The following is a 22,063-nucleotide window of genomic DNA, read 5'->3' as shown; positions in this document are numbered from 1 at the left end:
TTTCACATCTCCTGAAATGCAGTCATTCAGAATTGCCAATTCTTCCTAAAAGCAGGACAGAATTCATACATGCTAAAATTGTGTATATTATTCAGTTTGGGGAAGTCAATGCTAGAAGCTTCCTTTTTTTTAGCAAGGAATGTGGTGGCCTTTCTTCTTTAATTAACATAATTCTGTAAGTTCATGAACTAGTTGTCAAATTTCTTGATATGAAATACGAATAATCAGGCAGTAATTCTACAAGTTACAATGACTGTAAGAAATAGTCTTTAAATACATTATTCTGTGACTGTAAACAGGAATTCCTTTATGGAATAAAACTAATTATTTGATCCAATGTCAACATTTGATTATGCAGGGATATGACAGGAGACTGGGAAATGATTCAGATAGAGCAAAACATATGTGAATCAGGATACAGGTTATATACACAGTGCACTCTCCTGAGAAAGTACTTGTGATCAGATGACTATAGAAAGTAGGTGTGACTATGAATAATAGAAGGTAGAATACTACATAATCTCAGGTACTTCACTGCAGCCAAGCAAACCAAAGGAAAGGCCTACCTAAGTCACAGTTTAGATTAATTCACAAATAATCAAAAGTTAGCTGTAGTTCGGTACAGTGTTTCAACATTCTTAGTACCACGCTTTGCAGAATCTTTTTCAATTAGCTAAATAATAAGTACAGCTATGCCTGTTTCTCTGATTTTTGCACAGGTTACATTAAAGATTACAAGCATACAAGAAAAAAAGATATGCACCTTGAAGGATACCAGTTATGCACTGGACTGGAACTCAGGAGATGTAGGTTTCATTCTCAAGATTGCTGATGATTTGCTGACTGATATTGGGCAACTTATTTTTGGTTTCTGTGTTTCCCTAAATATGCTTTATCTATATTGTCTATACAGAATTTAGCCATACAGAAATTATTCATGGCAGATCTGGCTCTTGTTACTTTTCATACAGTAGGAAACACAATGGATGCTAATCTCAGTGGAGAGCATCTATGTACTAATGCCTGTCCTGGTTTCAGCTGGGATAGAGTTAATTTTCTTTCTAGTAGCTGGTATAGTGTTATGTTTTGGATTTAGTATGAGAAGAATGTTGATAACACACTGATTATTTTAGTTGTTGCTAAGTAATGCTTATACCACAAGTTTTTGGTTTGGTTTTTTTTTCCCCTTCTGATTCTCTCCCCCATCCCACTGGGTGGGGGAAAAAGTCCCACACTGAGTGCCAAAAAGGACTGTCATGGTTTAACCCCAGCCAGCAACTAAGCACCACGCAGCCACTCACTCCCTTCCCCCACCCAGTGGAATGGGGGAGAGAATCGCAAAAAAAAAAAGGTAAAACTCTTCGTTGAGATAAGAACAGTTTAATAAAAAGGAAGAAACTAATAATGATAATAACAATAATAAAATGACAATAATAATAATAAAAAAAGGATTGGAATATACAAAACAAGTGATGCACAATGCAATTGCTCACCACTTGCTGACCAATGCCCAGTTAGTTCCTGAGCAGCAATCCGTCCCTGCCCAACTCCCCCCAGTTTATATACTGGGCATGACGTCAAATGGTATGGAATACCCCTTTGGCCAGTTTGGGTCAGCTGCCCTGGCTGTGTCCCCTCCCAACTTCATGTGCGCCTCCAGCCTTCTTGCTGGCTGGGCATGAGAAGCAACAACTGAAAACATCATACTGAACCCAAAACATAGCACTGTACCAGCTACTAAAAAGAAAATTAACTCTGTCCCAGCCCAAACCAGGACATGCCATAAATTACTTCACAACTTAGATAATTAATCTTCTGTGGCAATTAGTTGCAATATATGTAAAATGTATCAGCTCTCTCCTACAACAGTCAGCATGTCAGTTCAGTTGCAGCTAGGGAGGAAAAAAAAAATCCTAACGAACACTAGGAAAGAAACAGAAAAGACCACTGATTTCCTGCTTTGATTTGCCTTGGTGGTTGCAGCTGTACATGCCACCGTTCCACCTCTTGCCTTGTAGTTACTGGAGGGAAGTCTGCTCTCCTCTGCTGGCCACCAACTACTATTCCACTTTTCACAGTCACAAAAACAAGCACAAAATTTTCTTCAAAGTTAACAGCACTAAAAATACATTAAGAGAAACACAGTAAGACTAATTAATTATACTCTGTTTCTCAACAAAAATAATGCCATCAAGTATGAATGAACACTACCCTATCACAAAAATCCAGACAAAATAAATGATACTTCAAAACATGCTTGAAATAAGGTCCAAATTATTCCTAAGGCATTCAATGCACTCTGACAATTTAAAATTATAAGACATTTCTGCAAAAAGATATTAAAGGAGGTTACTTTAAGTGTAGATTGGTTTTACACTATTTTAATGGAAAATGATTATGAGAATTCATATGCAATTTGAGTAGAACAAACATATCAATGTTGAATTTAAATGAAGTCTTTTTAGATAAAATGTCAGTATAATCAGTTCCATTGGCAGCCATATATAGCATGGATTTACTTTATAATCCACCAGATTCAACCACACTGTGTTCCCTTTCTCCATTCTAGCAAAGCAAAACTAGAACTATGAACTAAAATAGGAACTGATTTTTAGTGGTAACATTGCAGAAAATGCATCTTCTATGGTGACTCATGGTGAAAACTGTAGCTACCTGCTGGTGGTACCTGAAGAAATATGTGTCTTGACCCTTAACAAACCTTTGCTATCACTACTGTACCATTGTATAGATGCAAAGATAGCCCCTGATGACTTTCTACATTATGTATATGTGAAAAGAGGATAGATATTATTATTATTATTATTATTATTATTATTATTATTATTACTACTACTACTACTACTACTATTTTTTACATTGCCCATTGGGCCCTTTTTCACTGCTTCATAGTTCAGGATGTTGAAGTCACACATTATAGGTGAAATAACACACTTGAATTGTTAGGAAATTAATGCCAGTTAGCTATTTATAGTTACAAACAAACCACTGGAAAAAAAACAAACCAACCACTGGAAAAAAACCAAACAAACCTTTGCCAGCCTATGAAGAGTATACAACATACATCTGTATCAAATTACTTATGACTAATCATGCGATGATCATAGTGTTAATAATTTTCAACGGAAATAGTAGAGCTATGTCACCAGGTGCATTCTGGTTATTTTCAACAGTTATGATTGCCACACTATCAGCTATGGAAAAAGGCTTTTGTACTTAACAAGTATTCCTTACTAAACTGTAGACAAAAAATAGCTTCTCTGCTACTGCAGTGAGACATACTTACCTACATTTAATTCAGAGTGAATAAATATTGAAATTCTGAAAGTGCTTTTAAGTGCTACAGTCTTGATTAGCAGCACACCATGTATTTAATTTACTTTGTTAAACAGAAAATTAATGTGTATATAAATGTATATAAATGTACATGACATTTTATATACAGCGATCTATACGTGTGCCTAAAGATAGACATATAATATGCAGACTTTTTGAAATAGCAGTAAAAAAAGCTGGTTTTGAATTAACAGTAATTTCAGAAGGTACGCCAGTTGCAAATAATGACTATTAACATGTTATACCAGCATTAGAATTTGCTACTATCCAAATGTAAGTAGAGAAATTCCTTCTAAATATTAAAATCATACTGATGGTGTTTAATCTGTTTCTAATTCTGGTACAGTGAGCCTACATGTATTTTCTGTCGGGTCATATTACAAAGCTCTTTTTCTTCCCACAGAAGACATACATGGATATAAATAAGATTACAGGCTTTGAACTATCGTTCCAGAAAACCTGACTATGCAACAATTCTTTAAAAAACATTTATAAAAACATAAGATATGTACTGTTGGGAATTGTGTTTTCCTCTAATGTATGAACCTGGAATTCGCAATGTTCCTTGTAAAGTGCTTATGCTGTAAACAAAGCTAAAGTTAACAGTATCATCCTGAAATATCACATGAGGTCTCTTGAAGCTGTCCCACATTGGTATTCCATCTGGATGCTACTTAATGAGCAAAACTTGCCCCTTTGGTAATCAGACAGCCTCAGCTGAAGTACAGGCAGGTTGACTTCATTAGGAACAATTCTGAAAGCTTTGTTCACGATTACAAGTTCTCTTCTTTTGCTGGATAGTTCTTTGTTCCCCTCGGATAGTAGAGATACCTGGGGGGGGGGGGGGGGGGGGGGGGGAAATTGGTAGTTAGTGTTGGAAGTAAGAATTCCCCACTATTTAGAGTCACCAGGTATGGTATCAATCTTTGCAATATCAGCAGAAAGCTGATGTACAAGCATGATGTAGAAGCAAAGGAACCTCAGAAGTCTATCAAAAGAAATGTTTTAGTTCAGGGTTTACAACAGAGTTTGATGCAGAAATCTCTGGGTGAAATTCTACCATTTATGCTACACACAGGGAATTAGCTCGTCTAACGATCCTCTGACTCAAAATTTATGGACTAGTCTGCACTGCACACAAATAGAATTAGAGCAGCATGGTACAAAGGTCTCCCACAGCTAATCAATGAGGCCTGAATGCAACATAATGTATTTGTGGGGCAGCTTTAACTTATGTTGCTGATGTAACATCTCCAGAGACTTCAGCACTATGGAGAGCTAGCTGAAAGAAAGTCTTTAACATCACTTCTTTCTCCTTTTCTAATTTCTCTTTAGCCTGCTACTTAGAAAATTAGCACAGAAAGTGATGAAGCTGCTTCTGTCAGCTTTATATAGGTGAAAATTGCCTCATAATCAAGTTGTATTATATTGTTACAGTTATTCTATGAAAATATGATGTAAAGACTTCTCATAATCAGTGCTGTGAGAAAGTAAAACAGGTGTTTCTTTTTTGTCTCAAAACTCCACCAGTCTCCATTCCAAGAGTAAGACCTCTTCTGAAATTTTCCCTGACTACTTATATACAATATGTATAACCCAGATATCCAAAGCCCTTTTAAACATTCCTCATTCCTCTATACACGTGGTCCCTCAGGAAGCAGAGTGTTATTTTGATTATTGAAGTAGGGAAAGATATGGAAGTATTCCAGTAATAGGGAAAGGAAAACTATGAAAAATAATTTATAGTTTTGCACACACACTTCAACACATGTAGATAGAAATCCCTAAGCTGAAAGATTGTTATTGAAGTTGTAAAGTCAAGTGTACATAAGAAAAAAAACCACATAGACTGAAGGCTGACAGCAAACTTTCATTCAGACCCCTATGTGGATAACATAATCCTGTACCTGTGCAAAAAATAGAATCATAGAATGGTTTGGGTTGGAAAGGACATGTAAAGATCACCTAGTCCAACCCTCCTGCCACAGGCAGGGACATCTTTCACTACATCAGGTTGCTCAAAACCCCATCCAACCTGACCTTGAACACTTCCAATGATGGGGCATCCATAATTTCACTAGGCAACCTGTTCCAGTGTCTCATCACTCTCATCGTAAAAACCTTTGTCCTTATGTCCAATATAAATCTACCCTCTTTAAGTTTAAAAATGTTGCCCCTTGCACTATCACTACAGGACCTGGTAAAAAATCTCTCTCCATCTTTCTTATAAGCTCTCCTTAAGTATTGAAAGGCTGCAATAAGGTCTCCCTGGAGCCTTCTCTTCTCCAGGCTGAACAACCCCAACTTTCTAAGTCTTTCTTCATAACAGAGATGTTCCAGCCCTCTGATCACTTTTTGTGACCCTCCTCTGGACCCACTCGAGTAAGTCCATGTCTTTCCTGTAATTTGTGGAACCCCAGAGCTGCATGCAGTACTCCTGGTGAGGTCTCACGAGAGTGGAGTAGAGGGGGAGAATCACCTTTCTTGACCTACTGGCCATGCTTCTTTTTATGCAGCCCAGGATACAATTGGCTTTCTGGGCTGCAAGTGCTGGCCTGGACATTGGACATTGCCGGCTCATGTCCAATTTTTCATCCACCAGTATCACCTAGTCCTTCTCCACAGGGCTGCTCTCAATCCCTTCATCCCCCAGTCTGTATTGATACTGTGGATTGATCTGACCCAGGTGCAGGACCTTACACTTGGTCTTGTTGAACTTCATGATGTTCACATGGGCCCAGTCCTCAGGCCTGTCAAGGTCCCGCTGGATGGCATCCCTTCCCTCACAGGAATCAACTGCATCACTCAGCTTGGTGATATCTGCAAACTTGCTGAGGTGTGCTCAATCCCACTGTCTATGTCACTGATGAAGATATTAAATAGTGTTGGTCTCAGTACAGACCCATGAGGGACACCACTCGTTACTGGTTTCCACTTGGACACTGAGCCATGGACTAACTCTTTGGATGTGGCCACCCACCTAATTTCTTATCCATCTAACAGTCCATCCATCAAACCCATAACTCTCCAATTTAGAGGTAAGACTGTTGTCGGGACTGTAGCAAAGGCTTTACAGAAGTCCAGGTAGATGACATCCAGAGTACTTCCTTTGTCCAGTGATGCAGTCACTCAATCATAGAAAGCCACTAGATTAGTCAGGCATGATTTGCCCTTGGCGAAGCCATGTTGGCTGTAGTCACACAACTAAAATATTTACCATGATTCATATTGAGTGCTTTCTATGTCTTTCTTGAATCACAACCCCTGCAATATAGTTAAGAATATTTAATGTAAAGCTTTGTGTATGTTATTTCCTGATTTTTACATCATAAACTAACCCCTCTCTAGGAATTTCATTATGTGATATCACCAACTCAGTTCATTGAAACCATTATCTGCACTGCACAGGCTCTGCTATTTAAGTTAATAAATAGCTTGTAGCAGATATGGGTAGCTATCCTTCTGAGGACCAGCACCAGATGATAACAACATACAGACTTTTCTCACAATATAAAAAAGAATAGTGTGCACTCAACTGCTCCAGCTGTCAGAGGATCCCCTTCTGTCTGAGCTTTTGAGCTTGATTCCTGTTCTGTGTGCCTACGCTTTCTACCATCTGCCCTTACTGCAAACCACTCTCTTTACCTGGTCAGTCCCAGCTACAGGTGGTTCTTCCTTCTCCCCATACCAGTCTCCTTTCCAGGATTCCCACATTCTGTCTCCTGCTGTTCTTGGCTCTGTATTAGATGTGCGTATCTACTGCTCACTTCCTAGCCTCTCTCTCATCAGTTGCTACTTATCAGTCCTTTGCCAAGGCACTATCTTAAGATGATCAGACAGACTCACTTTCTGTTCTGATGTCTAGACTTGATCTGACAATACTTCAGTGCTCTATTAAGGCTACTGTTAAGCATATATCTACTGTGATTTTTCAAAATTGTAACTTGGTTACATTGGCACAATTTCTAAGAGAAGGGTGAAAGTCATATATGTAACAAAAAAGGTACTTTCTTGGCAAATTTGAAATCCTTGCTCTATCACACAAGTTAATAAAGAAAACATCACTAGCTTCTTTTTTTAATATGGGCAAGCAATTTAGGGCAAAACTTCATCTTTTCAATGCCTTCATCCAGTCCTGTAAAGGCTAAAATCTTTCAGCTCCTTCCATGGCACAGATTTCTAGAGCTACAGAACTCCATGGAAACATGGAAAACTCAGGAGATCAAGATGTTTTACAGATAAAAAATCCCAGTAAGACAAACAGTTATTCCTTCTTTTTACATAATTTTCAGATGATTGGTCTTAAGTAAAAGGTTTCAAATTAACTTTCAAAACTGGGGCTGATACTTTGGTGAGGCCTAAGAATTATCTTTATGGAGTACCATGTCAGAAGCATGAAGATCTGTCTTTCCCTTATCGGTAAACAGAATTTCTGCTAGCAAAAAGGCAGTCTTCAAGGACAAGGGCCACAACTACACTATTTAGAGGAATGTTGTGCCTGTTAGTACTACACTGACATCCTAGAATAGCTTTTGTTGTATCTTACATGGCTATATCAACACAGCTACCTATGTAACAATGTGCAATTCCTCCCCTAGCCGCAGTCATGAAGGATGTCTTGAGACAATTAAAAAGAATTTATCTTTGTATGGCCTTGATTTCTGAAGACTGAGGGCAATCTTGTCTTCCATTTCTTCGAAAACTTTCAGATTGTCTTTCACTTAGCCTAAGAGTTCCCAAAACTCCTTTCAACAGCATCTTGTTGTGACATGGAAAGGTATTACGTTATTCTCAGCTAAACTGCCCTAGCTGAACCAAACCATTAAAGTCTCAAACAAAAAAAAGAAAAATTCCGCTTTACTTCAACTCAAAGTGTTTAGTACACAGCAGCTGTATAAGATACAAGTCTGCTAGCACAGGAATGATTCCAGACTACAGTAAGCTTTCTGAACCACCTTGAGTAGGAAGGTGCCCTTCTTATTTGATGTTATTTGACAGACTTTATCTATGCTCTGTACAAGAACTCTGCCAAACAGACATCTCAGACACACAGAAGTCATTCTCAAAGTAAATCTTTTCCTCAAAGTGGTAGAAAGACCTGCTTCAGGACTGCAAGAGCAAACCCATCTTATCTCAGCCAAACAAGTCGGTGACGACAGATGCTTCTACTCCAAGATGGGAAACTCGTGTAAGAATGTCTGAGAGCTCAGGGCATATGATCTCTGCAAGGGATCAGAGCCATCTGCGTAGTGTTGAAAACATTCATTCCCACAGTCCAAATGCTGACAGACAGCTTCATAAACATGCACTTTTTCTACAGACAGTGTGGACTTCAAGCATTTCCACTGTCAGGAGACCACTTCATTTTGTGTATTCAACACTGAACTGCATCAATGACTCAGTACCTACCAGTCAGCCAAAATTCAGGCCAGATGCTCCTTCATTTTTTCCAACAAGAGGTGAAGTGCACCTTTCCACATATCTCATTGCTAAAGATAATCTTCAGCTGGGTGAGGGGGGAGGTTCTGCATCAATGACAGTCCTACCACATGATCAGATTATTTTGGTACTTGCACCAGATGGATCCCTGGATCACCTCTCTGTTCTGCACAACGCAATGTCATGAATTACAGCCAGGTTCTACATCTAAGCCTTTTATACCTAGCAGCCCTGATACTAGCCAAATCTGGTAGTCTTGATGCTGACTAACTGCTAGAGCAATAAACAGTTTCTGCTACAGTTCCTATCATTCTAATTCACACACAAAAAAAGCCTAAAATAAAAAAGACTGACTTACTATCGAAGTGGGAAAAGTGTTTTGTTATGGTATTGTAATATCAGAAAAATGCAAATCCTTTTTCTGTGTCATTAGATTACTGGCAATCCCTGAAGTGACCAGAACATTCCTGCAATTCTCTAAAAATCCAGTTAGCAGTAAGTTTTTCACATCTGGCTGTCTGATTTTGACATGCAGAGCTGCTAATAGCCTAGGATCCAAAGCATACATTTTCCCTAGTTTATAAGGCATTATTTCTCTAGAGCTTCACTGTACCATTAACAGGAAGGCTGGCCCACATATCTTCTGAGTACAGCCAATATTGGTGCGGCTGTAACAACTTGATAAAAATTATGTCTCTAGCAAGCGTGAAAAGGTGCAGTGTGACTATCACCATGTGCAGTGGTGAACTCTATCCAGTCAGTGTCTTTTAATCCAACTCTTGGCCAAAATGTTTCATTGTCATTGGAACACTCTATATTCAGGAATGTGACAAGGATTAGTCACTGCCTTACCCTAGGAGTTGGATGAAACTGAAGCTAGGATCAATTGCTACCCCATGTTTTCATGTTGCTTCTACTTTTTTCTGTAGAATCTGTGACTTGGGAAAGGTAGGCCAATACTGCCTCTTAGTGGAAGGACAGCTAACTCAAAAGATGTAGTGAATGCTGGACCATGGGAATAGGGCAACATACTTACAGTGCTACACAGACCCTCAACTGATAGCCATCAGACCTGCAGATGGGTAGCTCAAAGACTCTTGCAGCCACGGATGTTTAGAATAAAAAAAAAAAAAAGTACTGCTGAGCTTTGGCAGGCTTTTTTTACATCCTTGGGGGGAAATAGAAATCGACAGAATGCTGGGATGACTCTGATCAACATTGCTGGCCAAAACAATCTTCTTTTGTATGTGTGAGACATAAGAAGCAAGAATCAACATGGACAACCATTTGAAAGAAGAAAACAATTAACAGAAAATGCCAGGCAACATTAGCAGGAAGTGGTGCCAGAACAGAATAAAAAGTAGCAGAGTGTCTTAAATCACCTAGATATCATTAAGTCAAAAAATCTGGCTAGTTTGGTATGTTCCAGAATATTAAAAAACATTAACTAAGCTAAATACAAATTTGAATCTGTTAGTCATGTAATACAGTTAAAGAGGTGCATTGATGTTGAAGAATACATAGATATAACATGGTAAGAATTTGCAGATAGAAAAAGCTCCCTTAATGCATTTCTATTTTTGAATGATATACCCATGGACCATAGACCCAATACAAATGAGGGCTGCCTCAAACAGGCAAAATTCAGAATTTGCTGTCATTCCTGAGCTATATTATCTTTCTGTGAATAATACCTTGAGCTATTCTTTGAGTAGTTAAAAATGTATAGCTATCATTAGAGCTGGACTTGACAGTTTTCCTCTTCATGAAATAGCTCTTTCTAACTACACGAATGGTTGGTTCTCTAATTCTAAAACTTCAATAACAATGGAAAAGATTGCATTGAACAAAGTTATGAAAATTACAAGTGACAACATATCAATATATGCATTTGATTATGAAGACTGTTTCCTCCTATTCTTACTTGCATTTTTTTTCCTACAAAACTAATGTTGAAACAACATTTCTCTCACAAACAGACCTCTGATCATATGAGGTTGTACTGGTTTTGGCTGGGATAGAGTTAAACGTCTTCACAGTAGCTAGTATGGGGCTACGTTTTGGATTTGTGCTGAAAACAGTGTTGATAACACAGGGATGTTTTTGTTACTGCTGAGCAGGGCTTACACAGAGCCAAGGCCTTTTCTGCTCCTCACCCCACCCCACCAGCGAGCAGGCTGGGGGGCACAAAAAGTTGGGAGGGGACACAGCTGGGACAGCTGACCCCAACTGACCACAGGGATATTCCAGACCATATGATGTCATGCTCAGCGTATAAAGTTGGGGGAAAGAATAAGGAAGCGGGGGGCGGGTGGAGCATGTTCGGAGTTATGGCATTTGCCTTCCCAAGTAACTGTTAGGCTTGATGAACGCCTGCTTTCCCGGAAACGGCTAAGCATCAGCTTGTTAATGGGAAGTAGCAAATTAATTTCTTATTTTGCTTTGCTTCATGCACAGCTTTTGCCTTACCTATTAAACTGTCTTTATCTCAAGCCATGAGCTTTCTCACTTTTACCCTTCTGATTCTCTCCCCCATCCCGCTGCGGGGGAGTGAGTGAGCAGCTGCGTGGTGCTGAGCTGCCTACTGGGGTTAAACCATGACAGAGCTACAGCACTCAGCTGAACACAACTCCTGTCTCTGACCGTTGCTATTTTTGTTTATTTATAACAAATCTTTTTTTCATATAACTGAGTTTCTGCTTGGATTAAGTCTCTTAATGCAATTTATTAAAAATAGATTTCTGCATCAATTTGGGTATTACATGTCTACTTCAATATAAAAAAGCATGATGAAAGTTTGAAACCAGTATTCATTGTTCTATTCACAAATAGGCTCACAAACAAGGAGCTTGCCTCTTGTGCAGTATAATATTAAATCAGAAAGAGAAAAAAAGAAAGAGTGGCACAATGGATGTGAATAGAATAATTTTGAAACATTATAGGGGTTTTTTCATTCATGTTTACCAAATTTCTGTACAAATAAGTAATACAATTGGAGTGCTGAGTAATTTCAGGAGATTAGTGATAAATGAGCACGAGTTGATTATTCAAGATAAAGCTGAGGGTCATTATCCTCAGCTGGTCATTAATCCCCATGAAATGAGTGGTACTGAGATAGTAATTACTATTATAATGAAAAAGAAAGAAAAAAAAAAAGCATGACATTTTTGTTATGAAGCTGTCTCAGTTTCTAAAGAATTCATGTTTCTCTCATCACCCAATCAAGCTGCTTGAATCATTTGTAACCCTTTATACAGTTTATTTGTTCTACTACAGTTCTCATGTCAATGCCTCACCTGAAGTTTGGTTTCCCATCATATACTCCTGGAATTTCAGGCGGCACAGCAAGGGGCAAGATGGGAAAGAAAGACAATGCACATAAATCCCCCAAAAACAGAAAAGAAAAAAAAAATTTCAGAATGTTTTCTCTATAAAGTGTGCTCCACAATGAGGTAGGAGATTGCATTATTACTCTATATGCTATCTAGCTGTTTATTCTGCATTTAATAGTGCGTTTAGCAATAGCACACATGTTGTTGCAAAGCAGCTGTGGAATTCTTTGTTCCACAACAGAATTCACCTTGCAGCCTTACAACATATGGAACTGATACTGTCAAGTCAACTTGGTCAGAAATCATGAAGAAATTTGGCCCTAAAATGAAGAAATATCTTTAAAAATCTGCAAATTCACAAATTAAGTTTGTGGTGTTCTGATGTGCCTTCTGAAGACTTTTGAGCCTTTGGAGTTCTTTTTTTTCACATTTCTATTAGAAGAGCTAGAAACTTATTATGGGCAGAAGGGAAGGCGATTTGTTTCCTGCTAGAAATACTGTCATTCTGTTTCCACTTTGAAAGACCCACACATGCTGCATCATTACAACTTCCCATCTTCGAAACTGAAAAACTCAATCTAAATGAAAAGCTTTTAAAATAAGCTAAGAAAGTTTAAAAATAGGTGTATTGCCCTATATGTTGCTAAAGCAGACAAGATACAGATATTCATTACTTCTAGTACTTTTTTCTAAAGCTTTTCTGTGAACACTTTCTAAGAAGGGGATCCCAGGAAAGCTACAGGATGTACTGAGTTTCTGCTGGAAAATTTGCAGTTGCTTCTGAAATGTTTCACTGTGCATAAAAGAGAGGAAGTAGAGCAAGGCTCAAAACAGTTTTAGGCAAGAATGGCTGATAGGATGTTGCTCTGAGGGCTGCAAACCGAATTCTGCATGGTGGAATAAAACCAGATAGTGGTGGACACTGATAAGTGACTTGCAGTGCAGCTTGGGAGACTGATTTGTCCTTCTAGCTTGCTTAAGCTGTTTGGAGAGTTTGAGGCAAAACCTAATGATGCATGTCTGCTAGGCAAACGAATCATTCAGTACTGGACAGCTATGGAAACCAGACTATTAGGCTATTTGGAGAGAGTGTGAGAAGCAAAAAAAAAATAAAAATTGCTTAAGTTCTGAAAGCTCTGAATGGCATTGAGCAGAGCATACTTTAGAAAACATGGAAATAAAGACATGTTTTTGATAGCCAAGGCCAAAGCATGGTCTGTCCATTTTCTGAAAGAGAAGGAAAAATAGTAAGTTGTTTGGAGTAGAACCTTGTCTGGAAAAGAAGTAATGTAATGGTGACAGGGGAACGAAACATAATTATGCATCACAGCAGGTAATAGGATTCAAAAGCATAGTGAAAAATCAAGTTGCTGGTGACACAGCATAGAGAAGAACACCTTATACTACACTGTCATCCCATGGGGCTATGAAGAATATTCTCTTAGGTCTCGTCTAAAATAAAATTTTAGAAAATGTAGAAAAATAACTTCAGATTCTACAGAACAGCTACTCTCTAGGGAATTCCAGCACAGCAGAAAAATAAGTAGCCCTGAATAAATCAGGAAAAACAGAATGTTAATGATTTTACTGCTGTTAGTCTCTCATGCATTTCTGTGGCATTCCTATGTTACATGTTGAAAGTACTAGCATATTTGCCTGCAATCTTTAAGCATCCTTTACATTTTGGCAATTACATTTACAGCAATAGGACACGAGGAAATGGAAAGAAGCTGTGCTAGGCGAAGTTCAGATAGGACATTAGGAAAAAGTTCTTCACTGAGAGGGTGGTCAGTCACTGGAACAGTCTCCCCAGGGAAGTGGTTGTGGCACCAAGCCTGTCAGAGTTCAAGGAGAGTCTGGACAATGCTCTTGGTCATACAGTTTAGTTTTAGGTAGTCCTGCGAGGAGCAGGGATTCGGACTCGATGATCCTTATGGGTCCTTTCAACTTGAGATACTCTATGATTCTATGACTTCTGTTAATAGATATCTTATTTTTATAGTAGTTTGTGTAAAATACTCAAGTCTATATTCAGCAAATACCTGCTTCATTACAGTTAATTGCAGTAAGATGCTTTTTGCCAGTCTGTTTGTGAGATAAATGCCTATACAACTACAACACATTTATACATTTATAATAAGACTTACTAGATCTTGATGTTAAAAATAAGACCCTTTTTCTTTTTTTTTTTTTTCATAAGTTGTGTGATATTTTTTCTACAGCACAAGATCTTGGGAGCTTGTGATTAGGACAAAAATTTAAAATACTTGAAAACACTTATAAACAAATTTGTTAGACCTCACGGCTGCAAAAATAATTTGTGAACATGATTCAAGTGTACCCTGAAGGTTTAAAGAGTGAATTATTTTTTTTTTTTGGAGTGCTGAATCATGATTTTTTAATACTTACAGCTGGCAGCTGTAAGACACTTGTAAGCTGGAATTCCAATTTAATGAGTAGCCTATAAAAATATCCAGACTAACATTTGAAACTTTTCAAGCTAGAGTCAATCCACACAAAAAAATTTGCAGAGATAATAAATAACTGAAAAATACCACTGAGGCACCAGGAACTACAAATTCTTAAAATCTCTTAGTATCTGTATTGAGGGCAGGGAGGGGGGGGGGGGGGGGGGGGTTTTTTGTTTGTTTTAGAAAACCTAACTGCAGTCTCCCAGACTCTTAAATGTTGATTACTGCAAAGACAAGGAACAGACTTACTTGATGGAAGTAGTGAACTTTTTTTGCACTAAAGAATACCTGAGATGATAAATAACAGGCAAGCAGGCAAAAAGAATGAGAAATGCTAAGCTTATGTTGTGGATTAGAATGGTATTTTTCATATATTTTCTTTCTTGTGTTCCTCAAAGGTTACCTGCATGAAAGATATACCATCTCTAGGACAAGGCATTTGCCCGGTTTCAAAGACTTAAATTTTTTTCATCCCCTGCACTTTTGTGCTAGCAACCACTTACTCTGCTTGTTGTGCTGTACTCAAATATTTTACTAAATATGTCAGCTTCATCTCTTCAACCCTGTAATGGTAGAGTATTATAATAAAATATATACTTCTATTTAAATGAAACTTTTGTTCAGCTGTGGTTTTATATGGGAAAAATGTGAGGAAACTGCTGCCAAACTTGCACCACTCTATCATCTGAAGAAATGATGCGGCCAAAAAAACCTGCTTAGATTAGCTAATATGTCCCACGTACATTTCTTCCAGTCCATGCATCCACGTATTATAATAAACCAGTATTGCACTGAGTTTAAAATGAAATTGCAATCACGTAAACAGGCAAATGATACATTTGGGTTTAGCACATCATAATTAACTTTTTCTTTTTAAATTGAACAGACTCACCTGTTAGAAGAGAAATTGTAATAACCACTTTCCTCTAGAACGTCTTCAATTAGAGTCTACAAGATAAAAGAAATTCATTTCAGTAAATTGTCTTTATTAAAAGTAATAAATTAATACATATAGGTATATTTATAGCTTACCTGCAATTGTTCATATGTCATCCCTTCTGCTATGTCAGAAGTGCCAACAATACCTTAAAGTAAAAGGCAAGTAATGTTATACTACTGAATTTGGGGTTTATGCTCCCTCATCAGCTTCTTAGCAATTCCACTACAAATATAATGACAAGAGAGATGCTTGATTATCAGCAGCTTATTCCAGTGTCCACAATGACCCCCTGCAAAGGTGGGAGGTATCTTATGGCATGATGTGAACATTTGAGGCACACCATGTTATCACATTATGAAAGAGTTCTAACTGATGGAAAATATTTTAAATACTTAATGTAACAGAACACATCAATGCAACTTTCTTTTTCTTCCCCACTTACAATTTATAGTGGAAAGGGCACACAGCCAGCAGCAATTTGTGAGAACAAAAGTATTCTTTGCAGGTTAAGAGATTCAAAAATTACAGATACTGAGCATCTGAATAAATTGCATTGCTGTCTCTGGGAACAAAAGAAAGCTCATATTTAAAGTGATTGTTAGGAACTCATTTCCTAGTCAAACATCACCCTTGACACCTAGTATTATTTTTGTTTTTTGCAATAAGCTGTGGAACTGATAAGCTAGTTTCAACACAAAGACCAGCAAAACAAGTTTCTCACCCTTCCACAGTGTTTAATGTTACTATGTCCTTTAGTCCATGGATTCCAACATAGCTTTTCCTGTATTTAGAAGAATGGAAATGGCACAAATACCAAAATACAGGCTGCACATTTCCCTTATGTCCATTGCACAAAGAGGTATATGATGAAACAAGTCTCTGAACCAGGAATTGTGGTTCCCCACCCTGGATGATGCCAGTGATGGTAGGTTTGATTAGAGATGGATTTCATGATTTGTCACACTGAGCATCACTAGTCCTAAATATATTTCACACTATTAATTTTCTAAAGTGTATATATATATATATACATACACACACACACTTTACATTATATACATGTGGTATAGCACGTAGCACTTCGCTTCTCAAGTTTGTAGAGCTTGATCTAGCTAGGTAATTAAATCATCCCAGTACAACTGTTTCAAACATGACAGAAGAACAACACAGGGTTTAAATACTGTTTGTTTAAAAGTCACATGCAAGGACAGGTAAATCCTAAGTAGGACATTTTCAGCTACAAACATTTCTTTTGATTTTCACAGATGAATCATGTGTTGTTTGCATCTTTGATACTTCTTTGTAATTCCAAAGTATACTCTCTTAAATTAGTAGAATTTTCCATCAGTGGTAAACTGCATATCTTACCAGGAATTAAACAAAACAAAAAACAAACAAACAAACAAAACCCTGATAATGAAAATCAGTATAGTCAACATAACTTTACTGTCTTTAAAGACAGATCTTTGAGCAGCACTTCCTTCTGCTTTGATACCACACACTTCATTAGAAATATATATGCCACTACAGAGGTTTTGTTGCTTTCTTTACCTTTTCTATCATCTGGAAGCAACATATTTCCACCTGAAGAGAGAAGTACCACATGCCAATCTGCTGTGAAGAAGCTGGGCTCAATCATTTCAGGAGAACCTTGCAGCAGCTGGGGGAGAAAAAAAAGTAGAGAGAGAAAAGTAAAGGACACCTGAAATCTCCATCCTTCCCACTTGCCAAAACTTCAGATTTCTATAAGGCAGTTTACCCTTTCCTATGTTTCCCAATGCAAACAAAAGTCAAAGGAGATTTCAATGCTTTCAATACTTCTCTCCAGAAACACTGACTGAACATTGCAAGCTGCCAATCTGCACTTAGTATATAAAGTACTGAGTTCTTTAGACTATCCGAATAAAATGTCATAAACTATACATTTGTGTGAAGACAAACAGGGAATTGTATTCCCTCGAACCTAGGACAGAAATATCTGATGACTTTGGTTTTCAAAACTGAGGCTTCAAGTGAAATTGTTAGTCCATATATCTAATAATATAATTCCCATTAGAGGGATCCCAGCACTTCTGAAACCTGAAAGTCAGTTCAGCTACTTGATTATGTGAGCAAGGATACTGACATTAAACTTAAAAACATCTAGTTTTGAAAATATCCACCAGTAACAACTCTGACATGAAAATATCTTTGTGGGCAGGAAAGAAATTCCAGTTATGCATTTCTGCAGCACGTTAACACTTCTACAGTTACAGAAACAGAAGAATATCTGTTGTTGGAAGACCTTTACCCCACCACCAATCAGTGGCAGAATCTTTTTGCCTATATTCTAATTAGGTTTTCTAATTCAGCACAGTTAAAACCCCATGATTTTTAATTTTTATTTGCAGAAATTGCACAACCACGTAACAACACTTGCTGGAAGAGTTCAGCCTAATTCTTTTCTTTATTTAGGTTTTTCCTATCGCCTCCAAATGATATCCTTGTTACCCAATGTATTTATGGTGGTGATTTGGGGAAAATATGTACTATTTATTCACTGATGCTTATCCTTCTAACTGTGCTTTTTCTTGTTGCTTTCTATTAATTATTTCTGTAACTATTTCCTTCAAGGTAGAAATGCCCAGAATCACATTCAGCATTCCAAACATCTTCAATTTACTACCATTTACTCTTTAAATAGTATATTTCTTTCATTTTCTTCAGGTTTAAATCCCATAGTTTTGAAGCTAACACAATTTCACAGTTGATAAAATTTATAAATTTATAAACAAACAGGTTCCTTTATTTCTGGGCATTTGAAAATTAGGTTAATTTTATAATAAACACTTCCTTTTTCTTACCATATTTTTGGGCATCCTTTGCTCAAAACATCAACTCAATACATGATTAGCAAATATTTCCTTAGATTTAATGTTATGGCTGAAATACAGGAATTGTTTAACATAAATCCCAGCTTGATTTGCAGGACAGCAAATTGGCATGAAACTGATGGCTGAGAGAGGCATCTTTAACTATCTTTCAAATGTACTACCAATGTAAACCAATGTAAACACTAAGTAGCCACCTTCCACAGAGCTTACGCATGTCAGATTAATTATTACAAAAGCACAGGAAGGATTTAGCATTTGGGGTCAGTCCATTCCGTAGCAAACAGTGACTTAGAAGATCCCACAATTCAGTGCAAGTAGGTGACAATCAAATTAGATTACACAGAGGAATTATGAGAGTGATAAGAAATCATCTTTGTCATCAAATTTTAGATACAGTAACATACCTAATAACTGCTTTGTCATCAATTCAAAAAATGAAATATCTCGGCTTCACAGTCTCCCACAGTACACAGATGCCAAGGATATAATTTTCAGATCCTCTCCTGACTATCGTCTTCTCAGGAGGTTTTGAAGGACATTTAGAAATTCTGATATTAGTCATTAGCTCTTTCTCTGTTGGAGAGCGCCCAACATGTCATTGGAAAACATGAAAGCATGGTTCTTTAGTCATGCCATTCTTGCAAATCTGCAGTATTTTTAAACTGATGACACTAAACTATTGCTGACACACTATGCAACAATAAGACAAGGTCTGCTATATTTAAGACACACTGGGACAGTGCTTTCTTAAAATTCATACTTTGAATAGGAATACATTCCAAAACATGAATAATATTGGGAAACTAATAACAAATTAAGAAGAGCTTACATAAATTAAGACCTTACAAAATTTCTATCAGCCTTTGCCACAGAAAGTTACATTTTCCTTCCTCTTCTTTTTTTAAGCTCTAATGAGATGAAGTCTGGTTTTGCACATTAGCAGTTAGGAGGTCCTTTCCATTTACAAAAAGTGTTCTAATGATCAGACACAAACTTGAAACCATTCTGTAGAAACTGCTTACTTAAGAAGCCTCCATATTTTCCAAATAAAGGATAGCTAGAGAATATTCTAAATATTTCCTTTTAAAAATGGAATCTTACACTTATATTTTTGTGATATTAATATCGATAGCTTAATTCAAAGAGAAGAAGAGACAAAGTCAACCACATGTAGTAATTGGTGTACTACACCTTTTTCATTTCTGATTTCAGATTACAAGGATTGCTCTGCTGACTGAAAAGGGACTTCTTGAATCTCTCAATGATTCTCCTTTTCAAGTTGCATTGCAAAGCTGGAGGAAGCTGCATGAAACAAAAAACCAGATGTTTTCACCACTCAGTTACATCTGCCATAAAGATGGCCTAATGAGCAGTACCATTATTGAAAAAAGTAGCTACACTGCAAAAAGAAACATTGATATTTAATAGCATGGTGATAAACAGCAGTACAAGACTTGATTTAATGGCATATTTTAATAATGCTCCTTAGTTTGCCCATTCTGTTAGGCTTGGCATATCATGTAACTCAGTCCCTCTAGCCTTGAAGGTAAAGATCATTATAACAAGCCTAATACAGATAATACTAGATTTGCCTCTGTGACGGTCTGACAAATTATAGTCAATGTATCAAACATTCATTAAAGAACTTTGGTGGAGAAAATGGCCTCTGTAAAAATGCTGGAGTTTTGTGAACAGGACAATGTGGCTGCAGGAGAGGGCCCCATGGAGGGTGGGACTGAGCTTCTCCAAAGCCGCAATTCCTTATCTTAAGTGAGCAGGAGAAAGAGCACAGCATATGCGCCTGGAGGAGGAGGCCCCACAGAAGATGGGACTGTGCTTCTATCTTAAGCCGTCATGCCAGCAGAAAAAGAGAGGCAACTCCGCAATGAACACCCCCCACAAAGCTCACCGACCGATTCCAGAGAACCCCGGGAATGGGAATTGCGCATGTCAAGACCATCAACTAACACACTATAAAAGAACGGACAATGACTTCTCAGTGCGCGCCCCCCGGAACTGGATTTCTACGCTGGCTGGACCAACGCTGGACCCAGGACTGGTGAACCCTTTTCTTCTCTCTTTCTTTCTTTCTTTCTCTCTTTCTCTCTCTCCCTCTTTTCCTTCTCTTTTCTACAGTCCTTACACCTCATCCTTTTAAACATAAACCGTTGACCAAGTCTGAGACTAGGAGTGGATCTAGCCGCCCCGGGCTCCTCTTTGAGAAGGAGTCCAGAAAGCAAGGGGGTCTGCTCTGAACCTCGTGACTCAGCAGGAGGGCTCTCCTTCTGATACATTTCATGTTCCTTTTTCCATTTCTTTTTCTACACCTCCCTTCTCTTTTCAAACAGCGGCTTAACATGTTGCAAGGTTCATATTGATAAGTTCACTTGTACTTGGGCAAGGTTAGCTAGGTTGAATAAATGTTGATTGTTGTTTGAACTCCCCTGGTGTCGTTACACTGTAATTCTGACAAAGGAAATCCACGAAGCTGAGTTGCTCCAACTTTGGGACGCGACAGTCTCCCTGATCAAAGTGCTAGTATCTGGGACATTTTTCTAGAGATGAAGCCCATAGGACATTACACTAGATTTCAAGTTGGCTATAATGAGTCACTCCAGCTGAAATTAATGGAACTTCAAGAAGCTTAGACCTTCATTCAACGTGTGTAGAAAGGCTTCAACAGGCTCTTTTAATGTCCTTATGCACATCTTAATACAATTCAGAATGCCTCTTTTGCTAGAAGCTTCCTGTGGGAGGTAATTTACATTTCACTTGTCTATAAAGCAAAATTGATTTTGTATACTTTTTCTCCTGTATTTTTTGGTTGAAGAAGTACACATCTTTCAACTATATTTACAAAAGAAAAGCAAAACCATACTTCATTGTGTTTTAAAGTCTTCAATAGAGAGTTCAAAGGAGGTCTCTTCCTTTGCTCTTTGAGATTTTAAAATAATTTTTATGCTCCAACAGTAAATATAAAGCTTCAGCTGTCGGTCACTGCAATGACACCAACCCAGTCTGTTGACAACTCTATGGTATGTACTACCCTTTTGGAAGGATCTCCTATGCTGTTTCTGTGTAATTGCTTATACTTGCAGACAGTGTTTGTAAAACTATGATTTTCTACCATTTAGTATACACTTTATAATCACATTGTTGATGTAAATTCACAAAGTGCCACTCCACTGAAGTCAGAAAGCTTTTTGACTACTCAAGGAATGTTTGACCACTAATGATTCACATTCAAACACTGTCACAGTACACATTATAAAGATTTTTTTTTCCCCACTGGAACAAATTATTGCTCTTAGACATCTATAAACCTGGAACAGCTATATTGGCCTCACAGGAGTCCTGATGTGCTCTGACGAACCAGGGATCAAGGTTACATCCTAAGCATAAAAGACTTCATCAGACAGCTGGTTGCATACAGTTTTTTGTTACAGATAGATGCTACTCTCTTTTCATGCAGATGAGGCCTTACACATATGCTTTAAGTCAAATGTTGAATGTTCCTTAGCCCATAAGTGAGTAAAAAAATGATGCCTTAGGAAAGGCCTGCAAGATACTCTGTAGACTACATATCACTGCAATGAACTGTGTGCGGTTAATTTACCATGGGCATACTGGGATATTCTAAAGCAAAAGTGGTAA

At 37.7% G+C, this 22,063-nt stretch overlaps 1 protein-coding gene across 1 annotated transcript in view; it reads right to left on the bottom strand.

Moving 5' to 3' along the window:
* Window positions 1-2,968: 2,968 nt before the first annotated feature.
* The window catches only part of NEK10 (NIMA related kinase 10), a 117,843-nt gene continuing 98,748 nt past the window's right edge, over window positions 2,969-22,063 (bottom strand). The window contains exons 34-38 of the mRNA XM_030007826.2: window positions 19,601-19,711; window positions 17,088-17,196; window positions 15,629-15,681; window positions 15,489-15,544; window positions 2,969-4,185 (exon numbers count right to left, since the gene is read on the bottom strand). Coding sequence (XP_029863686.1) covers window positions 4,128-4,185; window positions 15,489-15,544; window positions 15,629-15,681; window positions 17,088-17,196; window positions 19,601-19,711 — 387 coding nt within the window. The 3' untranslated portion in view covers window positions 2,969-4,127. The remainder of the gene's footprint in view (window positions 4,186-15,488; window positions 15,545-15,628; window positions 15,682-17,087; window positions 17,197-19,600; window positions 19,712-22,063) is intronic.

The sequence above is a fragment of the Aquila chrysaetos genome, chromosome 3 (genome assembly GCF_900496995.4).
Source record: "Aquila chrysaetos chrysaetos chromosome 3, bAquChr1.4, whole genome shotgun sequence".
Lineage (NCBI taxonomy): Eukaryota > Metazoa > Chordata > Aves > Accipitriformes > Accipitridae > Aquila > Aquila chrysaetos.
This window is presented reverse-complemented; position numbering and strand designations above follow the sequence as displayed.